At 41.8% G+C, this 23,453-nt stretch overlaps 1 protein-coding gene across 11 annotated transcripts in view; it reads left to right on the forward strand.

Moving 5' to 3' along the window:
- tcf7 (transcription factor 7) overlaps positions 1-23,453 on the forward strand; it is a 73,876-nt gene that overhangs the window by 35,498 nt on the left and 14,925 nt on the right. For all 11 annotated transcript variants that reach the window (XR_005614543.1, XM_039618025.1, XM_039618029.1 and 8 more), the window contains exons 4-5: positions 6,767-6,893; positions 18,711-18,798. Coding sequence is in view for 10 of the 11 variants with exons in the window: in XM_039618025.1 (XP_039473959.1) it covers positions 6,767-6,893; positions 18,711-18,798 (215 nt within the window). In the remaining variant the exon portion in view is untranslated. The remainder of the gene's footprint in view (positions 1-6,766; positions 6,894-18,710; positions 18,799-23,453) is intronic.

Raw genomic sequence — 23,453 nt, forward strand, 5'->3', positions numbered from 1 at the left:
TGTGTTTTCATGCACGCACATTAATCTCATCTGAAAATCAAGTCTGATCTAGGGCAGGACTTTCCATGGGATCAAACAAACACAAATTCTCTGGTCTCTAGTGAGGCACTGCCACCTCATGTTCCCTCTTTCTCATTTTTTTTTCTGTCTCTTTTTTTCTGTGGTGCTTCTCTGTTTTGCACTTGCTCTCTGCATGCAGGTGTGGGGAATTTTACCGCGCCTTTACGCTCAGGTTTTTTTTTTAATCTTCCCCCCCCCCCGCTCCTGTTCACCCATAAACCCAAAGTCATTCGCGTAGTGAGAGTGTGTCTGTGCGTGTGGTGCGTGTTATGCTCGAGACGGTCGACCCTGCCCTCTGACCTCTCTGTGCAAAGCTTTGTGTCTTTTAAAGTTGGAAAAAAATTCAAATGCACTGCTTAATCAGTGTGAAATGATCATAGGTAACAAAACCTTGGTGTGTTGCTTCTGCATCAAACTGCATCAGCTGGAGACGGCTTTAGCTTCCACGCAGCATAAATAATCCCGGCTTCTCCTCCAGTTTATTCTCTCATAGCCGGATCGTTCCAAACAAAAGCTCAGTTCTTCAGTTTTCACTTTCCTTTTGCTCCATCCAGAGCGAGATTGACCCAAATTAAAATGATAAAGGCTTGATTAGTATCAGTATTCCTTAGCCTTCAAGAATTTAGTGGTCATAAACCACAGAAAGTGGAAATGACACTGTAGCATAATATAAAACCGACTGTGAATATAAAGTTTGTCAGTTGTCAGATTTGTATCTGTATCTAGTCAGTAAAATCTCAACTCATTTGATAGTATCATAAGAAAGGTTCTGCACAACAGTTTGATTGCAGCCACTTGAAAGGATTGCATGAGCTCTACTGTCCATACCTTCTATTTAATCATTTATACCTTCTTTTTTCAAATTTCCGCTATGCCAGGGCAAAGGGTGACGGTGAAAGAAAGAGTGAATGAACGTTTTGAAAGTGCCATCTCCATGAAATGTGAGATTAAAGACATTAAACTCAAAAGCACTCTCGAGAGAGAGGAGGCTTTAATTTCCGCTGCAAATATAAAGAGACGGAGCTACTTAGTGTGTCATCTGAAAACTAAAGAATACATTAAAGGAGGGTTTTTTTTCCCCCACTATAAGATCTTCTGAATCAAGGTGTGTGTGTGTGTCTGTGCGTTTCTTTGCACACGTGTGTATGCGAGATGCTTCCATACGCACACGCGCGTGTGCGAGGGTCAAGGTGGAGGGCCGTCATTACAAACAAGTGATGTCTGAGATCCCATTAACTCTTGTATTCAGCCGCAGATTTCTGTTCAAATAGAGAGGAGATAAAAGGCAGCAACAATATGCTGATAATTCAAAGGCCTTTCAAGTGAAATGAGACTACAGAGACACTGAGGACCACGTTTACGATTTCCTGACGCACTTAAAAAGGTGTTGCTGTCTAATTGTAATTTTTTAAAGTAATCGCCTCTTTGAAGTATTTAAATCTTTGATGTAATCAACAAATAGGAGCTTTATTATTCAGCGCAGCCGTTCTCGCTGGGGTTCGACACCGAGTTTCTTCACGTGCACGGCCGGTCGATTGATGTAGTTCACCCAGTTCAACCAGAGCTCCGCCACTGCTGCAGGAACTCGTGTTTCGTGAGCCGTGCGCCAAAACGCATCCTGGCATAGTGACATGGTTACAGGTGGTTCTTGAAACCACAGTAAGAGATTCCTTTTGAGTGTCCTCACACTAAACTGCAGGTTTACCTGCATCTCTCTTTTTAAAAGTAGTGAGTTTAGAAGCGTTGCGGCACACCAGAACAAACTCCCATCAGCAGTGAATGCAGATTAAATCAGCAGAAAAGGGGATGTGAATGCACAGAGAGATAAATGTATGCACAGCTATGCATTTTTAGGTGCACCCACCTGGTCAGTCACCGCAGATAGAGGGCATGGCTGACATTGTTTCCCGGCGACACAGATTCTGGGTATCTGATAAGAGCACACACTGGCCTTGAGTTACGATCAGCACTTCCTATAGGCGAAAGCACCCATATGCATGTTATTTTCCTATTAAAGAAATAAACTCAGGGTTCAGTTGGCCACAGTTAACTCCCCCCCCTTCCCTCTGTATTTAATATTGATTTGTACCATAAATTTATAACGCTTGGATGTATGTCAGTCTGAAGTGGTGGGTAACTCAACTGTTGCAAATTAAAGGGTGAATGAACTTTTCCCTCATCTGTTTGTCTGCGCGCGTGCACCGACACATGTGTGTCTATTTTTTTGCCTTTTTTTTCTTTCTCCAATTTACCAAAAACATAGCTGCAGGTTTACAGTCTCAGAGATGTCTTTTGCGTGTGTGTGTCCCACACATGCATGTACACGCTTGTCTGTTTCAGCAAAGGTAATTATGTGTAAGTTATGTGTGCGTGTGGGGGGTTGGGGGGGGATTTTTTTTTTTTTTTTAAACACAGAGGGGTTGATAATTATGGGTTAAATGAGTGCTCTCAGTCAGCCTCCCTGAGTGTGTGTAAAAAAAGGAAGGCACAGCGAAAGCCACTTCAAGGCCGGCTAATTACCCCGAGGAAGAGAGGAAACATAAATGGACGATTTTGCGGCTATAATGTTACAGCAAAACGGCTAAATCAACCTCAGCACGTGAAACAGAGCCACAGCTACTTTTGAAGGCTCCTAGCAGCCCTGAGTACATGTGTGTATGTGTGCGTGCGTGTGTGTGCATTTTCGCCCCATATGCGCAGGATCTGCCGAGAAGCAGAAGATGTGCGTATGTGTCTGTACGCAAACTGTATGTGAGTGTGATTTGTGTGCAGAAAAGTCACACTTGCTGAGTGCTGATGTTATTTAGCCTCTGCATTTCTGTCCCAGGCGGTCTTTTTTCTGTAACGTGAAGAATCATGTAGAGTTTTGTTGGTGCTCGCCACCTTTGTGTCATGAACATTCATTGCCTTACTTGTGGTTTTGACTCCTATTACAGGCAAAGTTTTTTTAATGTCATGCAACCTTTTTACCAGCTATACCAGTTCTGAAACTCTTTCTAGTTTTCCCCCAACCAAAGGCCTCATCTAACCCTACAGTTCATATCAACCCTTGTGAATAAAAAAGGACCCAAATTCAATTTTAGTGAAGAGAGAGGGAGAAGAAAAAAAATCAGCATGCTATCTTTGCAAACTCTTGTTTATTTTCCCTGCATAAATCACGTTCATTCCACACAGCGCTCCATATTTTTCCACTAGGTCATCCAGGCAGTAGTTTTACACCCGGTGCAGTTTGAGAACCTCCACATTCGTATGCCACTCACCGCCGGTGCCAGTTGCATCGTTTGGGGATTTTCCCTGCAAAATGTCAGTGATACCGCTGAATGTGAAGAAAAAAATGCAAAAATAAATTGCTTCCTTTTCCTTGGATAGAGTTGTGTGTCGCTCATAAAACGGTGTTAATAACAAGAGACGATTTATGCAGATCAACCACATCAATAACTTCACAGAGAGGCAACGTCGAAGAACATCGATCATCTTATTTGAATGCAAAGTTCTGCTGGGAAACCTTGACATTCATCTGACATGTCATCATTGTCATTGAAGAAAAGCATTGCCTTACAGCAGAGGGCTTTGTTTAGCACGACAGGGCGCCCTGCCCCTTCACAGAGCCAGTTTTTGCAATTTTCTTGGCTGGTTCGTTGTAAGATCTATGACAGCACAGCTTTTCTTCAGTGCAAAATATTGTTTTCATAATCAAAGAAATTACAGTTTTTTCCAAATTGCAGGAAGTTACCGCTCCCGTCTCTCGATGAAACATCTGAAAATAAACACCGAACAAAAGGAACTGCATCAGATTTATAGAACAAAACAAATCTCAGGTACTTACATTGTATTCCAGTATATTTATAACATGACGAGCTAACAGGACATTGAACCTTTTCCTTTTTTTTTGGTCATCTCCATAATTTTCCTCATAACTGCTTCAATCCATTGCTCATACCGAGGCTGCTGGCTTGTGGCTGCCTCACAGTACTGAATAGTTTTAGCTTTAGCTAAAGAGGTTGAGGGTGATTTAAGTGTCTGATTAGGTTTGTTGTTACAAATAACTTGCGTGGTGGTTCCCCATGTGGTTTACTTTGGCGATCTTTGCTGTGAGTGAACTTTCTTCACTCACAGTGAGGAGTTTCCACGCTAATGACATGTGAGCGTGTGACTCTAAGCGCACACGTGACCATTTCCCTGCACCGCTGTGTTGCAGACTGGCAAACGGACATACGGGAGTCTGACCAGCGCGAGCCGAGAGTAGCAGGAAAAGACAGAAAGCAAAAAGCTTTGACTCAGCCGTCAGACGCCTCAAATCACGATCTCTTTTAACAACCGGAGGATTCGCCATAGTGCAACCCTCAGTGCAGTCCAGATCTATCCAGTAGTTGGCTGGGGGTTGTAACAGTGTGGCTCACTGGTGTTTCTGGGAATGAAAATGCCATCAAAGCAGCAGAAGGGTCATTAAAAGACAGACGTTTGAGAAAATCTGACCCCAGTGAGTCATAAGAAGTAGAATGCCTTAATGGAGATTTTTAGCATTTAGAGCTGTGGAAAAGAACACAAATGAACAATTTAACTTATATTTTCAAATAGATGGCCATCCACATTAAACTAAAAAACAAACAATTGCTTGCCAGAAGCAACTTTTTGTATCCACGTCTGCCTATTTTGTCTCAGAGTTACTTTCATGTTCCCATAAATGTCAGTTTCCCATCTCTAACTTGAAAGGGCCAATGAAGTCACCTCGTTTGAGCCGATGCAGTGTTAATGTCCAACCTTCACAAGACCAGCTGTGCAGACTTCTGTGTTTTCACACATCCATCCTGAGCTGGCGAAGTGCAGACAGTCCCCTTTCCGTCTTCGACCCCACATGATTAACCACATGATATGCAAACCAGCAAGGCGATGCAGCTCCCCTGCCCATCTTCATTGACAAAATACTGGTCTGCCGGGTCATAACCTTAAAACTTACTCAATGTTTAACGCCTGCTGATTTCATTCTCTTGCCTTTGTTCTCGGCCTCTAAGGTGATGAAAGAGGTGTTTTGTACAATCCTTAAACCACGAGGTTTGTCCTCCGTCTCACTGTTTCTTCAGATCATTATGAATGCAGGTCATATTATCACCACATTTCACCTTCCTACTATGCAACGTGCTCCCCTGCACTTCTTCCCCCCCCCCACCACCACCATCACCAGCCCCATCCTCACACCTCCCCTTCGGCTCTTGAGCACAGAAGCAGCCAGTTTTGTTTTCACGGCATTAAAAAGCGGTGTAGCAGTTTGATCTGAGCTCCGCTGCCGGTTGTGCAGCATACACATGAGGGTCCGTTTCCGCACGCGTGTGGTCAGTGCAAGTCTTAAGATGCTGATTGATAGGAAAGGAGCGGTCTAAAGTTGTGTAAATGTGCAGTGTAACAGTGTGGAAGCTCTGCCTTTAAGTGATAAGGTGCTCGCTTTGTAACTCAGCGGGGGGTCTACCGAGCAGCAGCAGATCTGGCCCTCTCCACTGCTGATGTTACACACTTCACACATATGCACACTTATGCAAATAAATCTCAGTGTTCAAAATAAAATCGCTTGGAAAACTTCTCTTTTTTCTTTTTTTTAATGTTCGTGCAGAGGAAAATTAGCGCCTCTGCAGAGCCTCACATTTACACACATCCACCTGCTCGCAAACGCACTGATACTCGCACCGAACGGCACTATTTAAACTCCCCAAGAAAACAATACCAGTCCACACAGGGCCTGCTTCAAATGATTGCAGTGAAATTCCGTCCAAGGCCGGCCGGTTAGCTGCTTCCAACTTTGCAAACCGCTGTGACATATCGTATGTCAGCTAGCATGCTGCGAGCATTAGTAATAACTGGATTTCACGTAAGTTATTGAAAACCATTTGTAAACAGAGACATGAAAGCAAACAAGCTCGCACGCAGCCTCACTTGATCATCAAAGACTTATCGATCAAATAGTCCTCCTCCTCCACCTCCTCCTCCGCCTCCCCGCTCCACTGAAAACCAGTGTGAGCGAAGTACGGCCCATCTGTTTTGTTCCAAACCGTGTTTAAAATGTCCAGCTTTCTTCCTTTTCTTTCAGCCTTGGATGAAGTATAAGTGCACGCAAATCCCCCCAAAAATTCGGAGACACTTAACATTTGCATCTTCTTCCATCAGTGAATTATTTAAGAGGAGAACGCAGATTTTTTTTAAATAGTTCTTTTCATGTCTGGTTGCATCTTGTTATTTCTTTTGTAAGCAAATGAACGAAAGGAAAACTCGTGTAATTGCAAAGCTCTTTGATCGTGCTCAGCAGCGTTGGGCCGAACGGCTGATTCTGAATCTTGAAATCTCAAAATGCAGTTTGCAGAAATTATTTGTAATTGGAATAATATAGATTTTAGTGTCTTTGCTCTGTGATCAAATTAAGATACGTCTGGTTTTCCTGACTTGATTCCAGACAACTTGATTAGCCAAACTTAAACAAATACTTTTGTGGGTTTTTTTCCTTTTCAATGGGTGTATCTTAGATTATATCATCCTGGGTCTCTTTTATGTCTGTCACATGCAAAAGTCTTTATTTTTGCTTGGAAAATTTGAATTGTGCAAAATGTTCTAACATAAGGCAAAAACAGAGTTTTTTCTTCTACTCAGGGTTCTTGAAGGACATTCAAAGCTCTTCTTTTATCTAAATTAATTTGTGTTGTTGTTGTCGTCTCATCAACAGTCTAACAAAGTCTCGGTGGTACAGCAGTCTCACGGGATGCACCCGCTGACCTCCCTCCTGCCCTACAGCAACGATCACTTCAGCCCGAGTTCTCCTCACCTGCCCACAGACATGAGCCAGAAGACAGGTGAGAGCACACGTACACACCTAGTATAGAAACATTGTGCACACACTGTTAGTGGAGGCTTGCGCATGGAGACGCAGCTAAACAGACGTAGTTTTGGAGCTCAGTTAGATTTAAAAAGTCTCTACACAAGTGCAAGTAAACACAGACGTTCTCAGGACATCTGCCGAATAGTTGCTGAAACCCCGGTCCGCATACACACTGTTTGTGCTGTTGACACATCATTTGTCACATCTGTGCAGATGCAGCACACACACAAGTTTGTCACTTCACCAGAAGCACACACGAGAAATGTAATATTACAAATTTAATGCAGTAATATTTTTGCGCACTCCCTCTTTCATATGCACGCACACAGTATTTCTTTTTTGGCCCCCCCTTCGCCTGGAACATGGACACACATAGAAAGACACAGGCACGCACTCCGTGTGTGAAGTGGCAGCATCAGCTCCGTCAGCCTGTGGCGGTCTCATGGCTGCTCTGAAGTGGCCTGCTCCTCTGAAGGGACAGCCAGCCACACACACACACACACACACACACTCACACAAAAAGATGGAAACAATTAGGGTGACAATCGCACAAACCATTGCAGCAGCGCACACAAGGTTCTCCTTAGCAAGCACTACACATACAAACACACACTCTCCTCTGTTTGGAAGGCGCAAACAAACACACCCTGGCATTTGCAACACTATCGGGTTTTGGACCTGCCTGTGGCAGGGCCCGAAGGGTGGCACAGTGGGTTTGTGCAGCATTTCGCTTTAGTGCGAAATGTCACAACTACCGGCCACGTTTGCTGAATGTGTTCCCCAGAAGATGGCTCATCAAGCTCCTCAAAAGTATACAGGTTACTGGCGATTTCCTTTTTATTTTAAACACGCTATGTGGATTAACGAGTTTATGCAATTGTTACAATCGCAATGGTTTTTGTTCTTGTGCAACCTCGCAGGAACATGAATACTCTTGTTAAAAATAGCCGAAGCTTAAATAAGGTCCATGTGAGCCATGTGAGCTAAGCACTCTTGTTACTCCTGTTAACGCTCATTTTTTTAAATAAAAATTGCCTCTACATGAAGTCAGTGATTGGTGATTTCAGGGATGAAGACTCCAGAAACCTGCCGTTCAGGCCTTTAGCCAATCAGAAGAAAGTTGTCTTAAAACAGCTTGTTTCAGACACAGGGTGAACTGATGCACCAAGGCTAAACATTAAGATAAATAAGCATTATTCTGACCCTTGAATTATGCAAAACTACTCTGTAGTACTCTTTAACCTTACAAAGGGAGAGGAGGAGAAATGCAGAGTTCTCACACATGGTGGCTGACTAAAGTCATGATCATGTATGTCGGTGGGGGAAACTTACAGAGAAATGAAACTATAAGAAAATTTATTTAGTTATTATTTGATGTAATTCTGTGGTTTCTTGGTAAAGTGTGAGCACCGCTGGAGATAGAAGTTTCAGCTCACAGTAACAACCAGACGCTCATATGAAAACGCGCCTGTGAACGAGGGGTGTGAAGAAACCTAAATATTTCTTTTTGTTTGCTGTGCTGTACATTGTAAAACAACAGTCAAGAGTGTTAATGATCCCCTGTGAACACAATCAGTCACAAAGAAAGATGAAAATTGTAATGGTGACATGTGCAGAACACAGCAAAAGGTGCTAAAAAAAAGATCGACATGCGGTGTAGCTATCCCACGGTTCAGAGAAGTTACAGTTTAATGCTGCTGAGAGCCTTAAAATTGTCGTCCTGATGTGGAGATATGAAATCCAGTGGTCTTCTAGCGCTGCACGGATTTTCCTCAGGAAATCATTTATAAACTCTCTGAAGTTTACAGAGTCTGTGCGAGATTCATTGAAGGATTTTGTCCTCTGTGGTGACGTCCAAGAGAGAACAGGAAAGAGGAGGAAACAGAAATGGAGAAGAGGCTGAGAGCGAGAGACGAGAGTGAAGAACAGACTGGAAAAAAAAACACTGAGAACAAAAGTCTTTTATCGGCTCTGATTAGGTGTGAGACAGTGCGAGACCTCGGGCGATCTCCTGCCTGTTCTGTCTGGAAATCCCCCTTTTTCCTCCAAACACACTCCCGCTTGTCTGGCTTAGAGAGTCTGTGTGTCTTTGTGTGTGTGTGTCTAACACAGTGACTCAGCCCGTAATGACAGACTGAGCCACCTGTTTGTTACTTACACACACACAAACACACACTAACACCTGGCTGCCACATCTAACCTTTCTCAGACCATCTCACCTGAATTATTTTGGCTCCGCTTCCACAGAGGAACACCGTGGTGCATGCATACGCACGCCACCTTACCTCACTTCTCTTTTTGTCTGTCAGCTGATCACAGGTTCGGGGGTTACCTCACCAGTGATGTCAGTGTTTGGCGCACCTTTCTTCCTCTTTGTGCATTGCTTAAAGGGGAAATGAAGGGACCTGAGCTATTTCTTTGGTTTTATATGTTAACTCTTGAGTGCTCGGTCTCTGGAGGCTTTTTTGGCCTTTTGGCCCTTCATCTTTACACGTGTCTATTAAGCCTCCATTGCAGACACGGACAGCTGGCATGCCCCAGGAGTCAATCCTGTTATTCTAGGTTCTTGTGTAGTTGGTAAATGTTAAAGCAAATTCTTCCCAACAAGTCTGCACAGTCACAAAAAGCAGGCACACACATTGATGTATACTCAAATCCTCCCACTGACCACCTGATAACGTTTACCTAAGCGGTCCCAAGTGGACTTGCACAGCAAAAGTTTAACCCATGCTTAAGTAATTTAATCACAAAGTGCTACTTGCTCTGTACAGATGTTTGCTTTCCCCTTGAGTTTTATCATTGAAGTTGACACGAGGAGGCTAGCAGTGCCAAAATCTGTCGTTTTTCTAAGGAATACATTTTGGCAAAATCCATTTCCTTTCTAATATCTTGACAGCTAAAGTTACCCGCATCAGTCTGGTGGAGGATTTCGTGACACTAGCACTTTAACGGAAGTATCAGATTGCAAACTTTTCTCAGGTTGACTCCTATAATCTTGGTCACCTGTGCTCTGTTTGTGTCAGACACAAACATGATTCATGCTTTGGGCTGTCAACATGGTATCCTCACCTCAGTTCAATCATCAGTCCAGTCATTCCAATCTTTAAAATCACAGCTGATGGAGGAAAATAACACCAGCCTCGACGAGGGGGAAAAAATGCGTTGATTTTCATGCTGTGGCTGCTTTTGGAGTTTCTGTTTTCTGTGTGAAAAAGGGTTAAGGATGGGGTTACCTGCCACCCAGGTAAGGTCGCAGCATGTTTAATAGAGTATAAAATCCCGGCCTTCAACGTGTGCTAGTATGTGGGAGTCTATTTGGGTCGGGCTGATATAAATTTGAAAGTGAGGCTTCATGCGCACTTCCCCGTATTGGTCCGGTTTGAGACTACGCTAAAAGGGCAGCAACTGTGCATGCATTCTCCAAGCACACACCAGCGAACGCAACTCTAAGCTCTCTGTGTGTCTACAGGGCTGCATATAGCTCCTCTGTAACAAAGCCTTGTATTACATGGAAATGTTCATTGATAAATCAGAGGTGAGACGCATTAGTCCACTCACTAGTCTGAAATCAGCTGAGAAACTGGCTAAAAAGTGTCCTGCGGCGAGGCTGCATGTTGTCTTTGTGTTTACCCATGTATGTAAAAACCCACTTGTGCCTGACTGCTTATCTCCTGTGAAATTGTTTTATTGGCGTCACAGAACGTGCAGGCCCACAGCAAAACCTCAGTAATATAAAACAGGTAGCCGATAAGATAAGACGTATTTTATCTATCCTGAAAGCTGGAAAGCTTCTGTGCTACAGCAGCCAAAACACAGAAATAGCTTAAATAAAAATGACACAGCTCAGTAAATAATATACAATAAGACGAAACAAAATGGCTCATTAAGATGAAAATTACACAAAAGAGAGAGAAGCTCAGTTAAACAACGAGGTCATTTATAAAAAACTCTGTTTATGCTTTTTTATTTTGCTTTTAGTTGAACAATTAACAAATTATGGTTACAAATTTCCTCTGGATTTTTTGACCTTAAGATGACTTTGCTTACTCTCCAGGCTTGTGATTGTTATTGCGTCATCCGCATCACTTCGAGTAAAAGGTCAGGAAGGAAAGAGCTGTGATTACAGTTTTTTTTAAATTTATTTAATCAATCAGCTACTTTGAATCTTTCTTGTGGCCTTGGGCCTTTCTTCAGAAGCACCGCACCATCGACGTGTGAAAGTTCATCTTTCCTGTTGTTGTTCTGCTCTTTGTGACATCATTAGAGGCAATAAGAAATTCCTGTGAGTGGATGTCAATGTTAATGACAAACATCACAATACTTGTGGGTTTATTTCTGGGTTTTGTTTTTTTTTTTTTTTTTTGAACAGTTAAAGATATAAATGTTCTTTTTTTAATATCCTTTATTGTACACAGAGCCTACATCTGTCATTTATTCTCACCACACAGTTTACTTCCTGTGTTATTTCCATCACCACCCACTGTCTGTTTTCACTGCTGCCTAAATACGGAGTTGCCTTACCTTTAGCTATATTTCAACTTTACAACCCCCTTAATTTTCCCGTTAATTTCCCCTAAAGTAATGCACATGTTGCATCATCTTTCTCGTAGCCTGTTTCACCTGTTTTATTCAGTGTATTAAAATTGGCTGTTAAAGTTGTCAGCAGAAAACATACAGCGGGGGAAATACTTACTTGATCCCCTGCTGAATCGCTAAGTTTGCTCACTCACGAAGAAATGATCGGTGTCTAATTTTTTTATGGTAATTCCATTTTAATGAAGAGAGACAGAATATCAATCATAAATAAATTAAAAAAACAAATTACATCAAAGTTATAATTTGATTTGTATGTCAGTGACTGAAATATGTATTTGATCCCCTACAACCCAGACACAATTCTGGCTCCTACTGACTGCCTGTGTGGCCCAGTGGAAAACATTTGATCAGTCATCAATTACAGAAAGCATAAAGCGCTTTTTAAAAATACAGAATCAATTTCTCCCATTCTAATCTCTCCACCATCATGTCCAAGACCAAAGAGCTGTCAGAGGAAGTCAGGGACAAGCCTGTAGCCCTGCACTGTAGACCTTGGTGAGAAGGTGACACCTGTTGGTGTGATTATTCAGAAATGGAAAGAAATATAAAATGACTATGGATCACCCTCAATCAGGGGCTTCAAATGTGAGGGTGATCATGAGAAATCGATCACGAGAAACTGGCCTTCTGCCCCAACCCCCAGCTGATTGGGACAGAAGGCCAAAATAGAGCTCAAAATCAAGATGTTTGGAGGGAGAGAAATGCTGAGTATGACCCAAAGAACATCATCAGCACAGTCAAGCACGGAGGTGGAATCATTATGATTTGAGGCCGTTTTCCTGCTAAGGGTACAGGATGACTTCAATGCATTTAGGGGCCAATTAATGTGCCAGGTACTGTAAAATCTCCTTCCCTTAGCCAGAATTCTGGAGTTGGGTCATGGATCGGTCTTCCAGCATGATAATGACCCAAACATATCGCTAAGGCAACAAAGAAGTGGCCTAGCCATTCTCCAGACATCTGTCCTGTTTCTGTAAAGAGGAGTGAGCCAAAATCCTCCCTGACATGTGCGCAAACCCGGTGACCAACTAAAAGAAATGTTTTACCGCTGTGGTTTCCAACAAGGGTTTTCTCCACCATGTTTTGCTTGTTTCAAACACTTACTTCACTCAATGACATGCAAATCAATTTATAACATTTTTGTGATGTGTTTTGGTTAATAGTCCGTCTGTCTCCATTAAAATGAAACTATCATAAAACAGTTTTTCGGAAGTGAACAAACTTGGATATTCAGCAGAGGATCAACTAAACATTTCCTCCACTGTAAAACTCCAACCCAGTGAATATTTATGAAGTATTTAGAGAAATTTCAGTGACAGAAAGATCTTCGTTAATCCTAGGTTTAAATTTAGGTGCTGCACAGTCACAGACACTGTCATACCTAAGCCCCACTTTACGTCACCGAGAGACTTAAAATTAGAGGCTGCAGTGGCAATGACAGGAATGGAAGGATAACCAAAGAGCTTGTTAACAACACTGTGTTTTACTCCTGTTTTTTTGCCACCCAAAGTGATAAACTTTAAACAGTCTTGTAATTATCTAACACATTTATTTGTCTGACAGATGAAACAATCATAATGAAAAGGCAAAAATCATGGACTTTAACTAATTTTCACATTTAGAAAAAAGGCCTGGAACTTCAAACTTTTATACATCTAATTCAAGTTAAGCCTGTTTAAGCTTCAATGTCTTACCAATAATCCATCATTCGTGTAGCACCTTTCAAACTCAAAAATACAGGTGAAAGTGTTTTACAACCTGAAAAGGAAAGCAGGAAATTTCACTGTCAGTAAATCCAGGAGATTCGAACGCTGCAGTGACCTTTCTGCTGGGTTGTGTTTGACATAGTGTGACCCAGCTGGTCGGTTTAGTAAATTCAGTCATTTCTCCAGTCAAGCGTAACACCGCGTGTGATTCAAAAGTGGAACATTCCCTTTAGATTGGGCAACATCTCGCTTCAGATATGACTGTTTGTAAGTAAAAATTGTATTTATAGCACGTTTGAAGACAAATATCACAAAGTGCTAAAAGACAAAAATGGTTAAAAAAGTAAATGAATAATAAGAACAAAAAGTTACAAGTTTCAAAAGATGACTTTGGAGTCCACAGATCTCAAGCTGAGTGGGAGCGACGTACAGAGTCTCTAGAAGTCCACAAAACCTTAGGGACCTGCTGTGGATGCAGGGATGTAAAAACCAGAATCTTAAAGTAGACTCTGAAGCAGCTGAATTAGCAACAGTGTTAAATGACAGTACGTAAGGTTCAAATTCGACTCGAGGTTTTATTGAGACAAGTGAACAAGGAATTACAGTAAAGACGCGATGATGACATAAAGACACGAACAGCAATTTCTAGTTCAGACCGTGATGCAGTAGGGCTGAACCTGGCAATGTTTCTCAAGTGGGGGAAAAAAAGGAAGACAATATTTGCCCAGACAATAGATTATAAAATACAGAGAAGTGAAACATGCCTGCTCACCCTCACCCTGCCATGTGATTAACACTTACTGTATGCTATTGTATGTATTACTGTAAATCGGAACGGGGGGGTGCGTGTGTGAGACAGTCTGTTGTCATATAGCAAGCTTTGATTACTTCTGGAGTGCCAAGCGTGAAATAGCTGACGAGGCTGGAAATCAACTTTTTATTTATTTGTTTGTTTGCAATAAATGAATAGTTGTTAATGCAAATTTATTTAATCGTATTTTTTAAATAGTGATTATAGTTCCAAGCTTACCGGAGTAATTGAGACATAAACATCTCAGATCAAGAAGGTTCCTGGTTCGAATCCCGGTTGGGGCCTTCCCATGTGGAGCTTACACGTTCACCCTGTGCCTGCCTGGGTTTCTTCCCATTGTCCGACATTACATGCAGGCTAACAGGTGATTAAACTGGCTGTGAATGTGAGGTAGATGACGTTATTGAAGTGTTTAGAATAAAGTGCTGCATGAATGTGGAATATAAATGCAAGTAAATTTAATTATATTATAGTCACATCAGTTTAAAGTGCAGGCTATTAACTATTTGAGGCTCTTTAACCTGTAGCGCTTTTCTTCATTAAGCGATCGCCTTATTTTGAAAAGAAACGAGTCGCTGTGCAAGAGAGACGCAGTGAAAAGAGTATAAAGACGAATGAGCGCAAGAGTTAAAATAATAGAGTTAAATTGGGGTAAAAATGCAAAGCGTTAAATTATTTTAAATTGGGTCATCGGAGCCTGTTTGTGCTAGCTGTTACATTTTTTTGAATTGGAAGCGAGAGTGTGAGTCACCCTGTTTAAAAGGAGAGACTGTGTATCGACGATGAATAATAAGAAAAAAATAAGAGTCATATTCGACAATCTGTAGTTTTACACTGTAAAAAACTGACTTTTACTATTACTGCAGCTTTTGATGTTTGCACTTAAAAAAAAGGAAAGAAAGAAACAGTTCCAGTACTTGTGTAAAATTTGTCAGCACTTATTACTGCCCTTACTGTAACAAAACTCTGCACAGTTTCTTCTGGTCTTTGGGCTCTTTTATGTACACCACACTGGCTGATTGTCAAGTCATTTAATGGCTCAGATGCTGCATCGCTTTCACTCTCAGTGGTTATAACCACCGCGGCACATTATCAGTGCAGGAATACTATTTTCAGCTTCTCGACTCTCAGTTTAACATGCACACGTTCTAATACTGAGCTCACACGCAGCCACTTTGACTCAAATGGTTCCTCTTTGAAGTGTTTCCCGAGACGCCAACATGGAGACCGTGAGATAGTTGCTTCAGTTGTTATTAGACGGCCACGCTAAAAGGGGCATTCCAAAGAAAACTGCCCCATTACTGCTGCTAATTTTCCCCTTCAGGTTTCCCAACAGCAGACAAACTGATAGCAAGGGCAAAAAGGTGACTTACAGAAACCATCATCAAGTTTCCTTCGCATTAAGGTGTGAAGATTAACTGCTAAAATAAAAATTTGTGTGCAGTTCGCATGTAGGATTTTGACTTTGATGTTTGCCATACAGTCATTTTAGGGAAAATGGGTAATTTCGAAAAAGGATGTTAAGTTTCAATATCACAAGAAGTATTAGCATCTGCTGTTGTTATTACTGCCGATCACATGTTTTCAGAACATTTGCACTCGAAGGGGTTAACTAGGCAGTCTGACACTCTCATCAGATTAAGCATCTTTAAGTTAACCATGTTGATAGTGAAACTCACATGAGGGCACATTCAGATTGTTACTAACAAAGGGACAAAATGGCCCATGTTGGTGATGCTGGTGAGGCTGTGCAATTGTTCTTCTGAGGCAGCAAACGGTGCTGCAAGCTGCATGCTCCAAGATGTGTGTGTGTGGAGTCCTGGATAATTTAATTTGTGGCCACCAGATGTAATTATTTCAGCCACTACTTCTGAGAAATGTCAGTTTGGCATGGCAGATGCCTAAAAAAACACTACAATACCCATGAGCCTCAGTCGCTGTTGCCTCAGAGAGGAAATGGTAGAGATATGAAAAGGCTTTCATGCTGCAGTTGAAAATAAAACACAGTGTGACCGTGTTCTCAGCAGTCTAGCAGTTTAGCATACATACAAGTACCTGTAGGAGTTTTTTTCATGGTTAACTTCTGTTTTCAGAGTTTTTATGTATGCAGATGTGTACTGTACCTTCACCTTTTTAGCACAGCAGCAGACATTTCTGACACATTTCTTAATCTCGTAGAGTTTCAGTTACATCTAAAGTAGTCGCAATGAGTCACCTATGAGTATGTATGGGAAAAAATGCCACTTTGTAACTTTATATCCTTGTTAAGATAGCACATACCTCATTTATCATGTAATTCATATGTTTATAGCAGCCAAACCTTTAAACACAAACTAAAACAAAATATTAAAGTGGAAAAAAGAAAGCGCACGCTTACTATTTCCATAGGATTTTAGGGGGTACGTAGCAGCCAGGCACTGCTAATCAAATCCATTTCATCAATCATTGATCGTGAACCAGTGTCAGCATCTGTGTAACAGCGGTTTTGGTAGTTTGCTCCTCTGGAGCAATGTCACAAGACTGTGCAATGCTCAGAAAAACTGCAGAAACTCAAGAGCTACATTTCAGACTCTAGAGGCTGTTAAATGTTAAAGTTCATGACCGTACATTTAGAAGAAGACTGAATAAGTATGGCTTGTTTGGATGTGTTGCCGGAAAAAAGAACATGGTAGCATGGGTTAGGTTGAATCGGCGATGAAATCCTCTGTAGAGTCAAATGTGAGGACGTCTGTCTGACAGCTAGAACTGGGCCAAAACTCGATCATTCAACAGGACAGTAATCCCAAGGAATCGAGGTGTTGCAATGGCCCAGTCAAAGTCCAGACCTCAGCCTGATTGAAATGCTGTGGCAAGATTTCAGGAGAACTGTGCCTCCAAAACTCAAATAAAAGCCCAATATGACAAAACAAATATCTCAGCAAGGTAAAAAGAACACAAGCTACAGTAAAAGTAAAAATAAGTTATTTAACTAAAATATATATTAATATTATTTTTAAGTACATCAAATCTGAATGTGATATAGTAAAATAGTTTCATGTAGTGGAACAGTGTAAACACTATAAAGCATAATAAAAGAGAGTAAAAAAATTGTATTAAAGGTAGAAAAACAGCAAAACAAGCAGAGTAGCACATAAGTGGCACCCAAAACCTACTTCTACTTATTGTCTCGGATGACACAAATTGTTGCAAAATGATACAGCACTTTGCCACGCAACAAAAAGTCCCCCCCCCCGACCCTTGTTTTGCTGCCGTTGGTTGTGCGACTGTTATTGTGCAGCAGCAGCAGTTTTTCGTCAGTACGAGCACACTCTGAATGTAAGCCTGATGTTTCCAATAAATGGAATTTACCCCTCATCAAAAACTTCTATATGTTGAACAATCTCTGAAGGGAAGTGGCTGCAGCAGCCCAAAAGTCCCTTCTTCTTCTTGATATACATACAAAGCGGCGTACTGAGCGCGCTCTGTGGCTACTTTGGCTGGTCAGCTAATCATTACTGTACTGCTGCGGACCAGTTTGAGTCAAGCACTCGCTGCAGCATTTTTAGATATTCTGTGTGAGTGAAGCTTAACAAGTTTAACTAAATACTCAACTGCTTACTTACACTTCATCGTGCACGCAAGGTGAAGTTTGTTCACACAAGCTGCATGAATAAAACTGTGAATTACTGAATGACATTATTTTAAAAAAGCAAGAACAAAGAGACCGATGAAGACTTGCAACTTGAAAACGTCGCCATTAAATACTCGAAAGGTGTGCAGGGGAGGGAAGGATGACAAGGAATGAAGGTGTAATAACGAGGAAAAAAGGATGAAAGGGGGATTTAATGAAAGAGGGAGAGGCGCGAGGGATGGGAAACAGAGAGGCAAAAGGGTCAAGATGGGGTGAGAAGCAGGGCAGAGACAAGCAATAAGAGGAGCCCGGACAGTGGAAGGGTGGAGGGCACCAGGGGAGGGATGTGGGACAAGAGGAGAAGGGAGGAAGGGCGTGGTGGGACAGACAGAGGAATGGGAGGAAGGGTTGAGCGGTGAGACAGGTCGACTGACTCAGTCTCATTCCTGTCATCCAGATTTATAGCGGCTCGGGGTCCCGAAACAGGCCCGGAGCCGCGGCCAAATTACAGTCATCTAGAGCATTCCTCTGCTGCAAACACAGGTTAGCAGCCGGGCCGCGCTAAGTGCTAGGTGCTGCCTGTTGACAAATGACTTCCTTTGAAGGGCACAAAGAGAGAGAGAGAAAGAGAGAGACTGGATATTTTCTGTGTGAGGGCACAGAGTCAAGCAGTCTGTGTTTCTTTTGTTCGAAAACATTTCTGCTAAAAGTAGAGACAAAGAGTGTTTGTTTGGATGCTCGTCTGGGTGTGCGTCTGCCCGTGTCGCTGTGGGTTTTTAAAATGTGGCCGCTTTTACGACAGACCCCGACTTGTGTAGAATAAACCAGTGAAACCGACTGGCATCACTGGTTTCTAGTGGAAGACACAAACACACACACACACACAGAAAGACAGAGTATGCCACAGTGACCGAGAATACGTGAGTCAGTGTGTTAACGTGTTTAATGCCAGGTTCCTATGCTGCTTACACTGCTAAACCCATCAGACCTGTGGGCTGGGGATGTTCAAACACTGAGAAAACCCTGATTACAATGATGTTAATGTGTGTGTGTCTGTGTGTCCTCCAGGCGTTCACAGGCATCAGTCCCAGGACCTCTCAGGATATTACTCCCTCCCTCCTGGTGGCGTCAGCCAGATCACTCCCTCGATGAGTTGGTGAGTCAAATTAGCCCCTTTCTTAAATCAGGCGGGCGATACGTACCTTTGCAAACTTCACCAGTCTGTTAAAGGGATGTCATTCAGGTGCTCACATCAAAGTTCAGACACAGCACAGACTTTCTCTCTGTCTCTCCTTAGTATTCATACCATTTGTTGTACTTGTGCTTCAGTGCTGTGAGACATTCACACTCTTGAGATAGATCTCTCTTATGGATGGGGAAATAGTGAAAATGCAAGAAATAGTAATTGAGAAAAGTCGTCATCTCGCTGCAGCTGATTTAAGAATTAATGTCATGGTGTGCGTGTTATTGATATTTGCGTCCCTCTTCCAAACAGTCGTGTTTTATAGTGAGCTGAGCAATTCAGGGACACATGATAGAGATTTACAGCTGTAATCTTCTGCGTGCCTGTCTGCTAATGTGACTGCGTTCAGTTCAGACTTGTGTTATGTTCTGTAAACGTTACCAGGTCTGACTTGGTAAAATTGCTGTTGTGGCTATTATGGAAAAGTGACCAGATGTTGAAGCCCTGCACTGGAAAAGAACTGCATGTCTGCCTGTCTGCACAGGACTTTAGATCATTTGTGTCATTCCTAACTAAAAGTGGGACAAAACAATGCCCTACCCTCTGAATCCAATGGGGGTTTTTTTTCATGTTTTCTATGCTTTGGTGATGTCTGATGGACATTTTTCAGTATTTTCCACCGTCCTATAAACCTATAGGGATGTCAAACCCATTTTACATTGTGTCCCACTTTGATCTTAAGTGGGACTGACCAGTGAAACTCGTCTTTCTGTCAGTGTAAAGAAGTTTAACTGCACATTTAATCCCTGACATATTTTAGTGTTAGAAAAAGAAGTGCAGTTTCAACAATACAGCTCAGTTTTTCTACAGGATAAAGACATGTGGCTTTGGGTTTCAATTGTAAGAATTACATGTGTAAAATTACAGAAATTACTTTTTTCTTTTTTTCTTCTTTTTTTAACTATGAACCCACTGTAAAAGTCATACATTTCTATAGTATACAGTAAAAAAATATGAACTTTCTGGTAGTTATTTGTTTATCTATTACTTATTTTCTTCTGTGAAGCCATGGAGAAGACATACAACTAATGAAAACGCAGTTAAAAATCTAAATAAAATGTCCCATTTTCCAAAGGCATCCAGTGGGCCAAATTGGTATCTTTGGCAGGCCAATTCTAGACCCCGGGCCTTATGTTTGGCGCCCCTGCTATAGACTAAAATTGTCAAAGAGAAATATCAAAAAGAGTTATTAGTTGAAGCCACAAATTAAAGCTACACTATACTTTGCTCCAGCATAGTAATCATAGTAAACTGGATATCTGTTGGTCAGAAATATCAAAGATATGTGAATGTCATCGTTATAGTTTAGGCTTCTTAATCCAATCAGTGGTGTTCTTCTGGACCAGGTTTCCCATCATAAACTTGTAACTAACCATTAACCCCACCAATGTTCCTCTTTCAGCCTGATTAAAGGAGCCGCAGTGGCCTCCAAACTGTTATCCCCGGTTCTTCCCAAACACCGTTATCATTTCATTGACCTATGCCGATGTGCATACATCACAGGTTCATCTGGTGTCAGCTCAGATAACCCGTTGTCATGGAAGCCACAGCCTTTGATCATGTTTGTTGAGGGCTTCGACCCGTGGCCTCTGGTTAAAACATAATGAGTGCCGACAGCTGCAACTTTTAAATGAAATGTCAATCAAAGTAATGGTGATTGGCCTCAAGAAAGTCCTCTGCAGCACATTTTCTCTCTATATAAAGAAGCTTTTTGTGATCTTTAAACTGAAGGATGTTGCTATGAAACACGTCTTTAAAGATGTCCTGATGGCTGCAAACATCACAATCGGGTGGGTTCAAAGATTTCCAAACAATGAAGAAAATGTTTGTTTTGGACTTTTAGCCACTGCACTGTGTTTCTAGTGATAAAACTCCTTAAGTCTGTTTCTCATGGGCTCAGAGCGACCACAACGGCGATGCAGAAAGCTACGCTGGACACCTAAAACGGGCACATCTGTTCCATATTCAGTCATCCAGGTTTCCATCCATTCAGAGCTGATTGTGAGCCTCCAATGTCATGCTGGTTGATTGTGAACTTATAATGTCAAACTTCCCATTGATTTATGGATCAACACAAATCCATTTATTCCAACCTACAGCATCTGTGCCTGGACAAATCCCCTCTTAGAATAGTTAAAGGCTTACATCAAATGTCATGGAGATTTGGGATGAAAGCTTAAAAAGTTTTTGTGGGCATTAGCTTACATGTGTGTGTGTTTATTTTTTTTTTCTTTGTGTTTTCTTTTTTTTGTGCTCCTGTAGGACGAGCTGCCCGTCCCTAGATGTTTCTCAAGTCTGTGCTTTCCAGGGGTTTTATCTTTTTCAGACAAGAGCACTTCATCATGGATTTTCACAAGTATTACTAACAGTTAATCTCCTTTAACCCAGATTATCTGCTTTGTTTTGGCCCCTTATAGTGTGCTTCTTTGTGGAAGGAGGAGGCGGGGATAACATGGAGAATGAGCAGTTAAATGTCAAACTGTTGTTTTCTGTTCTTTCTCTCTTTTTTCTTTAAGTCCCGTCCCTCCACGACCACCTCCAACCATCCCTTTAGACTGTTGGCTGGTTAAATACATTACATCAGGAATTATATAAGCTTTTACCTCCTGCTGACCAAAGAGCCTTGCTTTAAGTGATGCAGACATTTAAAATCAAAATTGTAAGCTGTTATCAGAGAACGGAAAAATAACAAATAAAAGAATATGAAGAACATGACTATTAACCTTATCTTCTATGAATGAGCAGCTTAAATTACAAGTATGGAGGTCTGGTTGACGATTGAATGTCATGTGACCAATTCTCACTCTGTTAATCCAAAACAATTATATTGTACTTACCGACCCTTTGATAAAGCACCTGAAGTCTTTTTGAGGGTCTTGACATCAGAGCAGTTGCGGTTTCTTTTGGAGATAAAGCATCAAACTCTCTTCTTGTAGGCACAAATGAAGGTCCACATGAGGAGTGGGCAATTAGATTAATATTGTATTCATTTAAAAGCTCATGATTGAATCTTGAGAGTCTACTAAAATGGGTTTAGATGCTTTAATGTTGAAGAAAAAACATGAAAAAAAAAACAGCGCAAGCTTGAAACACTGTTTTGGATCTTGGTTCTTTAAGGCTTCCCTTTTTAAAAGCCGAGTGTGCACTGGCTGGTCAGCTGACCTGGCAAAAATGAGTGTATTAGTTGCATACCATAGCTCTTCAAGTGTAGCCCTTTAAGAGCTGTAGGCTAACAACCCCCCGGCCCCCCGCAGAGGTTAATACGTCACACATTGGTTTCATGCATTGACATTGTTTCCAAAACCAACCCGATCGTGACCATTTATTCCTCCACCAAGGCGGAGACCAAGTAGCTGTCAGCGAGATCGCATTAAAAAAAACTAGCCGAATTTTATTAAAGTTAATGGAGAGGTGGTGAGTGGGCACAGGAATAACTGAGTACATTTTGCAGCAGCTCCAGATCAATTTCTATCAAACTGTGTAAGTGGGTATTAACTTGAGTATGCCTCAAGTTTTTAACAGGTTTACAGTCAGATGATTCCTAACAAGCAGTTGAGCTTTTTTTCCTCTTTGGTTGCAAGGACATTGCAATCAAAAATAAAAGTCATGTGCTTGTTCCTGGGTTCTTCAGGTGCAGGTTGGGAGGCAGCTGCTCATTGTTTTGACTGCCAGCATGTTGAAGGAGCTGTTAGTGCTAGGTGTGAACTATGCAAGCTTGTTACATAGTGATGTAAATAAGTCACAAGAAAAGCCTGGACTACAAACGAGGAGCTTCGGGTGGCACAGCAGCAGTGCTTTCTGTGGCTTCCTAACTTTGCAGAGCACAAGGAGCTATAGAGCACACTAAACAAAGGGGGGAAACCCTAAATGCATAACATGGGAACTTAATTTATTTTAATGGCTATGGATTAAAGAGGATTGGACTGACTAGTGGACTGTTTGACTCATTAGATTTAGTGATATGAAGGAAAAAAGAAAGAAAAGTGGATGGGTCATTTAGTTTGAACTGCTTTTGTCTAAACTGTGTCGTAGTGTGGCCTCAGCTGAAACAGGGTTACAGCCGGAGCTGAGACCAGTAATCTCCAGATCTCATCCCAGCTTAGGGTTTCTGCTGCTGGGCTTTTCTGAATGTAAAAAATCTCTTGAGAACAGATACAGCTGAAACAAAGAGGAGGAGATTAAAAGGAGATAGCAGAGTGATGATAATGATGATGATTCCAAAGGTGGTGTAAATGGTAGATGTGGATTGGAGCGAGCGAGCGTGTGCTGACATTCACAAACACCAGGATGAGTCAGTCGAAGGGGAGGATGGTTGCATTTGCTCTCTGGAGGTAGTTTTTTTTTGGGAGGTGTGGTTTTTCTACATATCAAAGGCTTTTCCCTACACCCGCTCCCCACCCGCGACCTCCCACGGTGTGAGTATTTGTTTGTGCTCCCAGTAAGTCAAGTATTGACGCACAGCTGTCAACAGTGCTGATCCAGGCTTTCCAGGGGGCACCGCCGTGCATCACAGCATCACGAGGGGCATTAAGGATTGCGAATTAACTTTATGTTAGAACCATCAAATA

The sequence above is a fragment of the Oreochromis aureus genome, linkage group 10 (assembly GCF_013358895.1).
Source record: "Oreochromis aureus strain Israel breed Guangdong linkage group 10, ZZ_aureus, whole genome shotgun sequence".
Taxonomy (NCBI): Eukaryota; Metazoa; Chordata; class Actinopteri; order Cichliformes; family Cichlidae; genus Oreochromis; species Oreochromis aureus.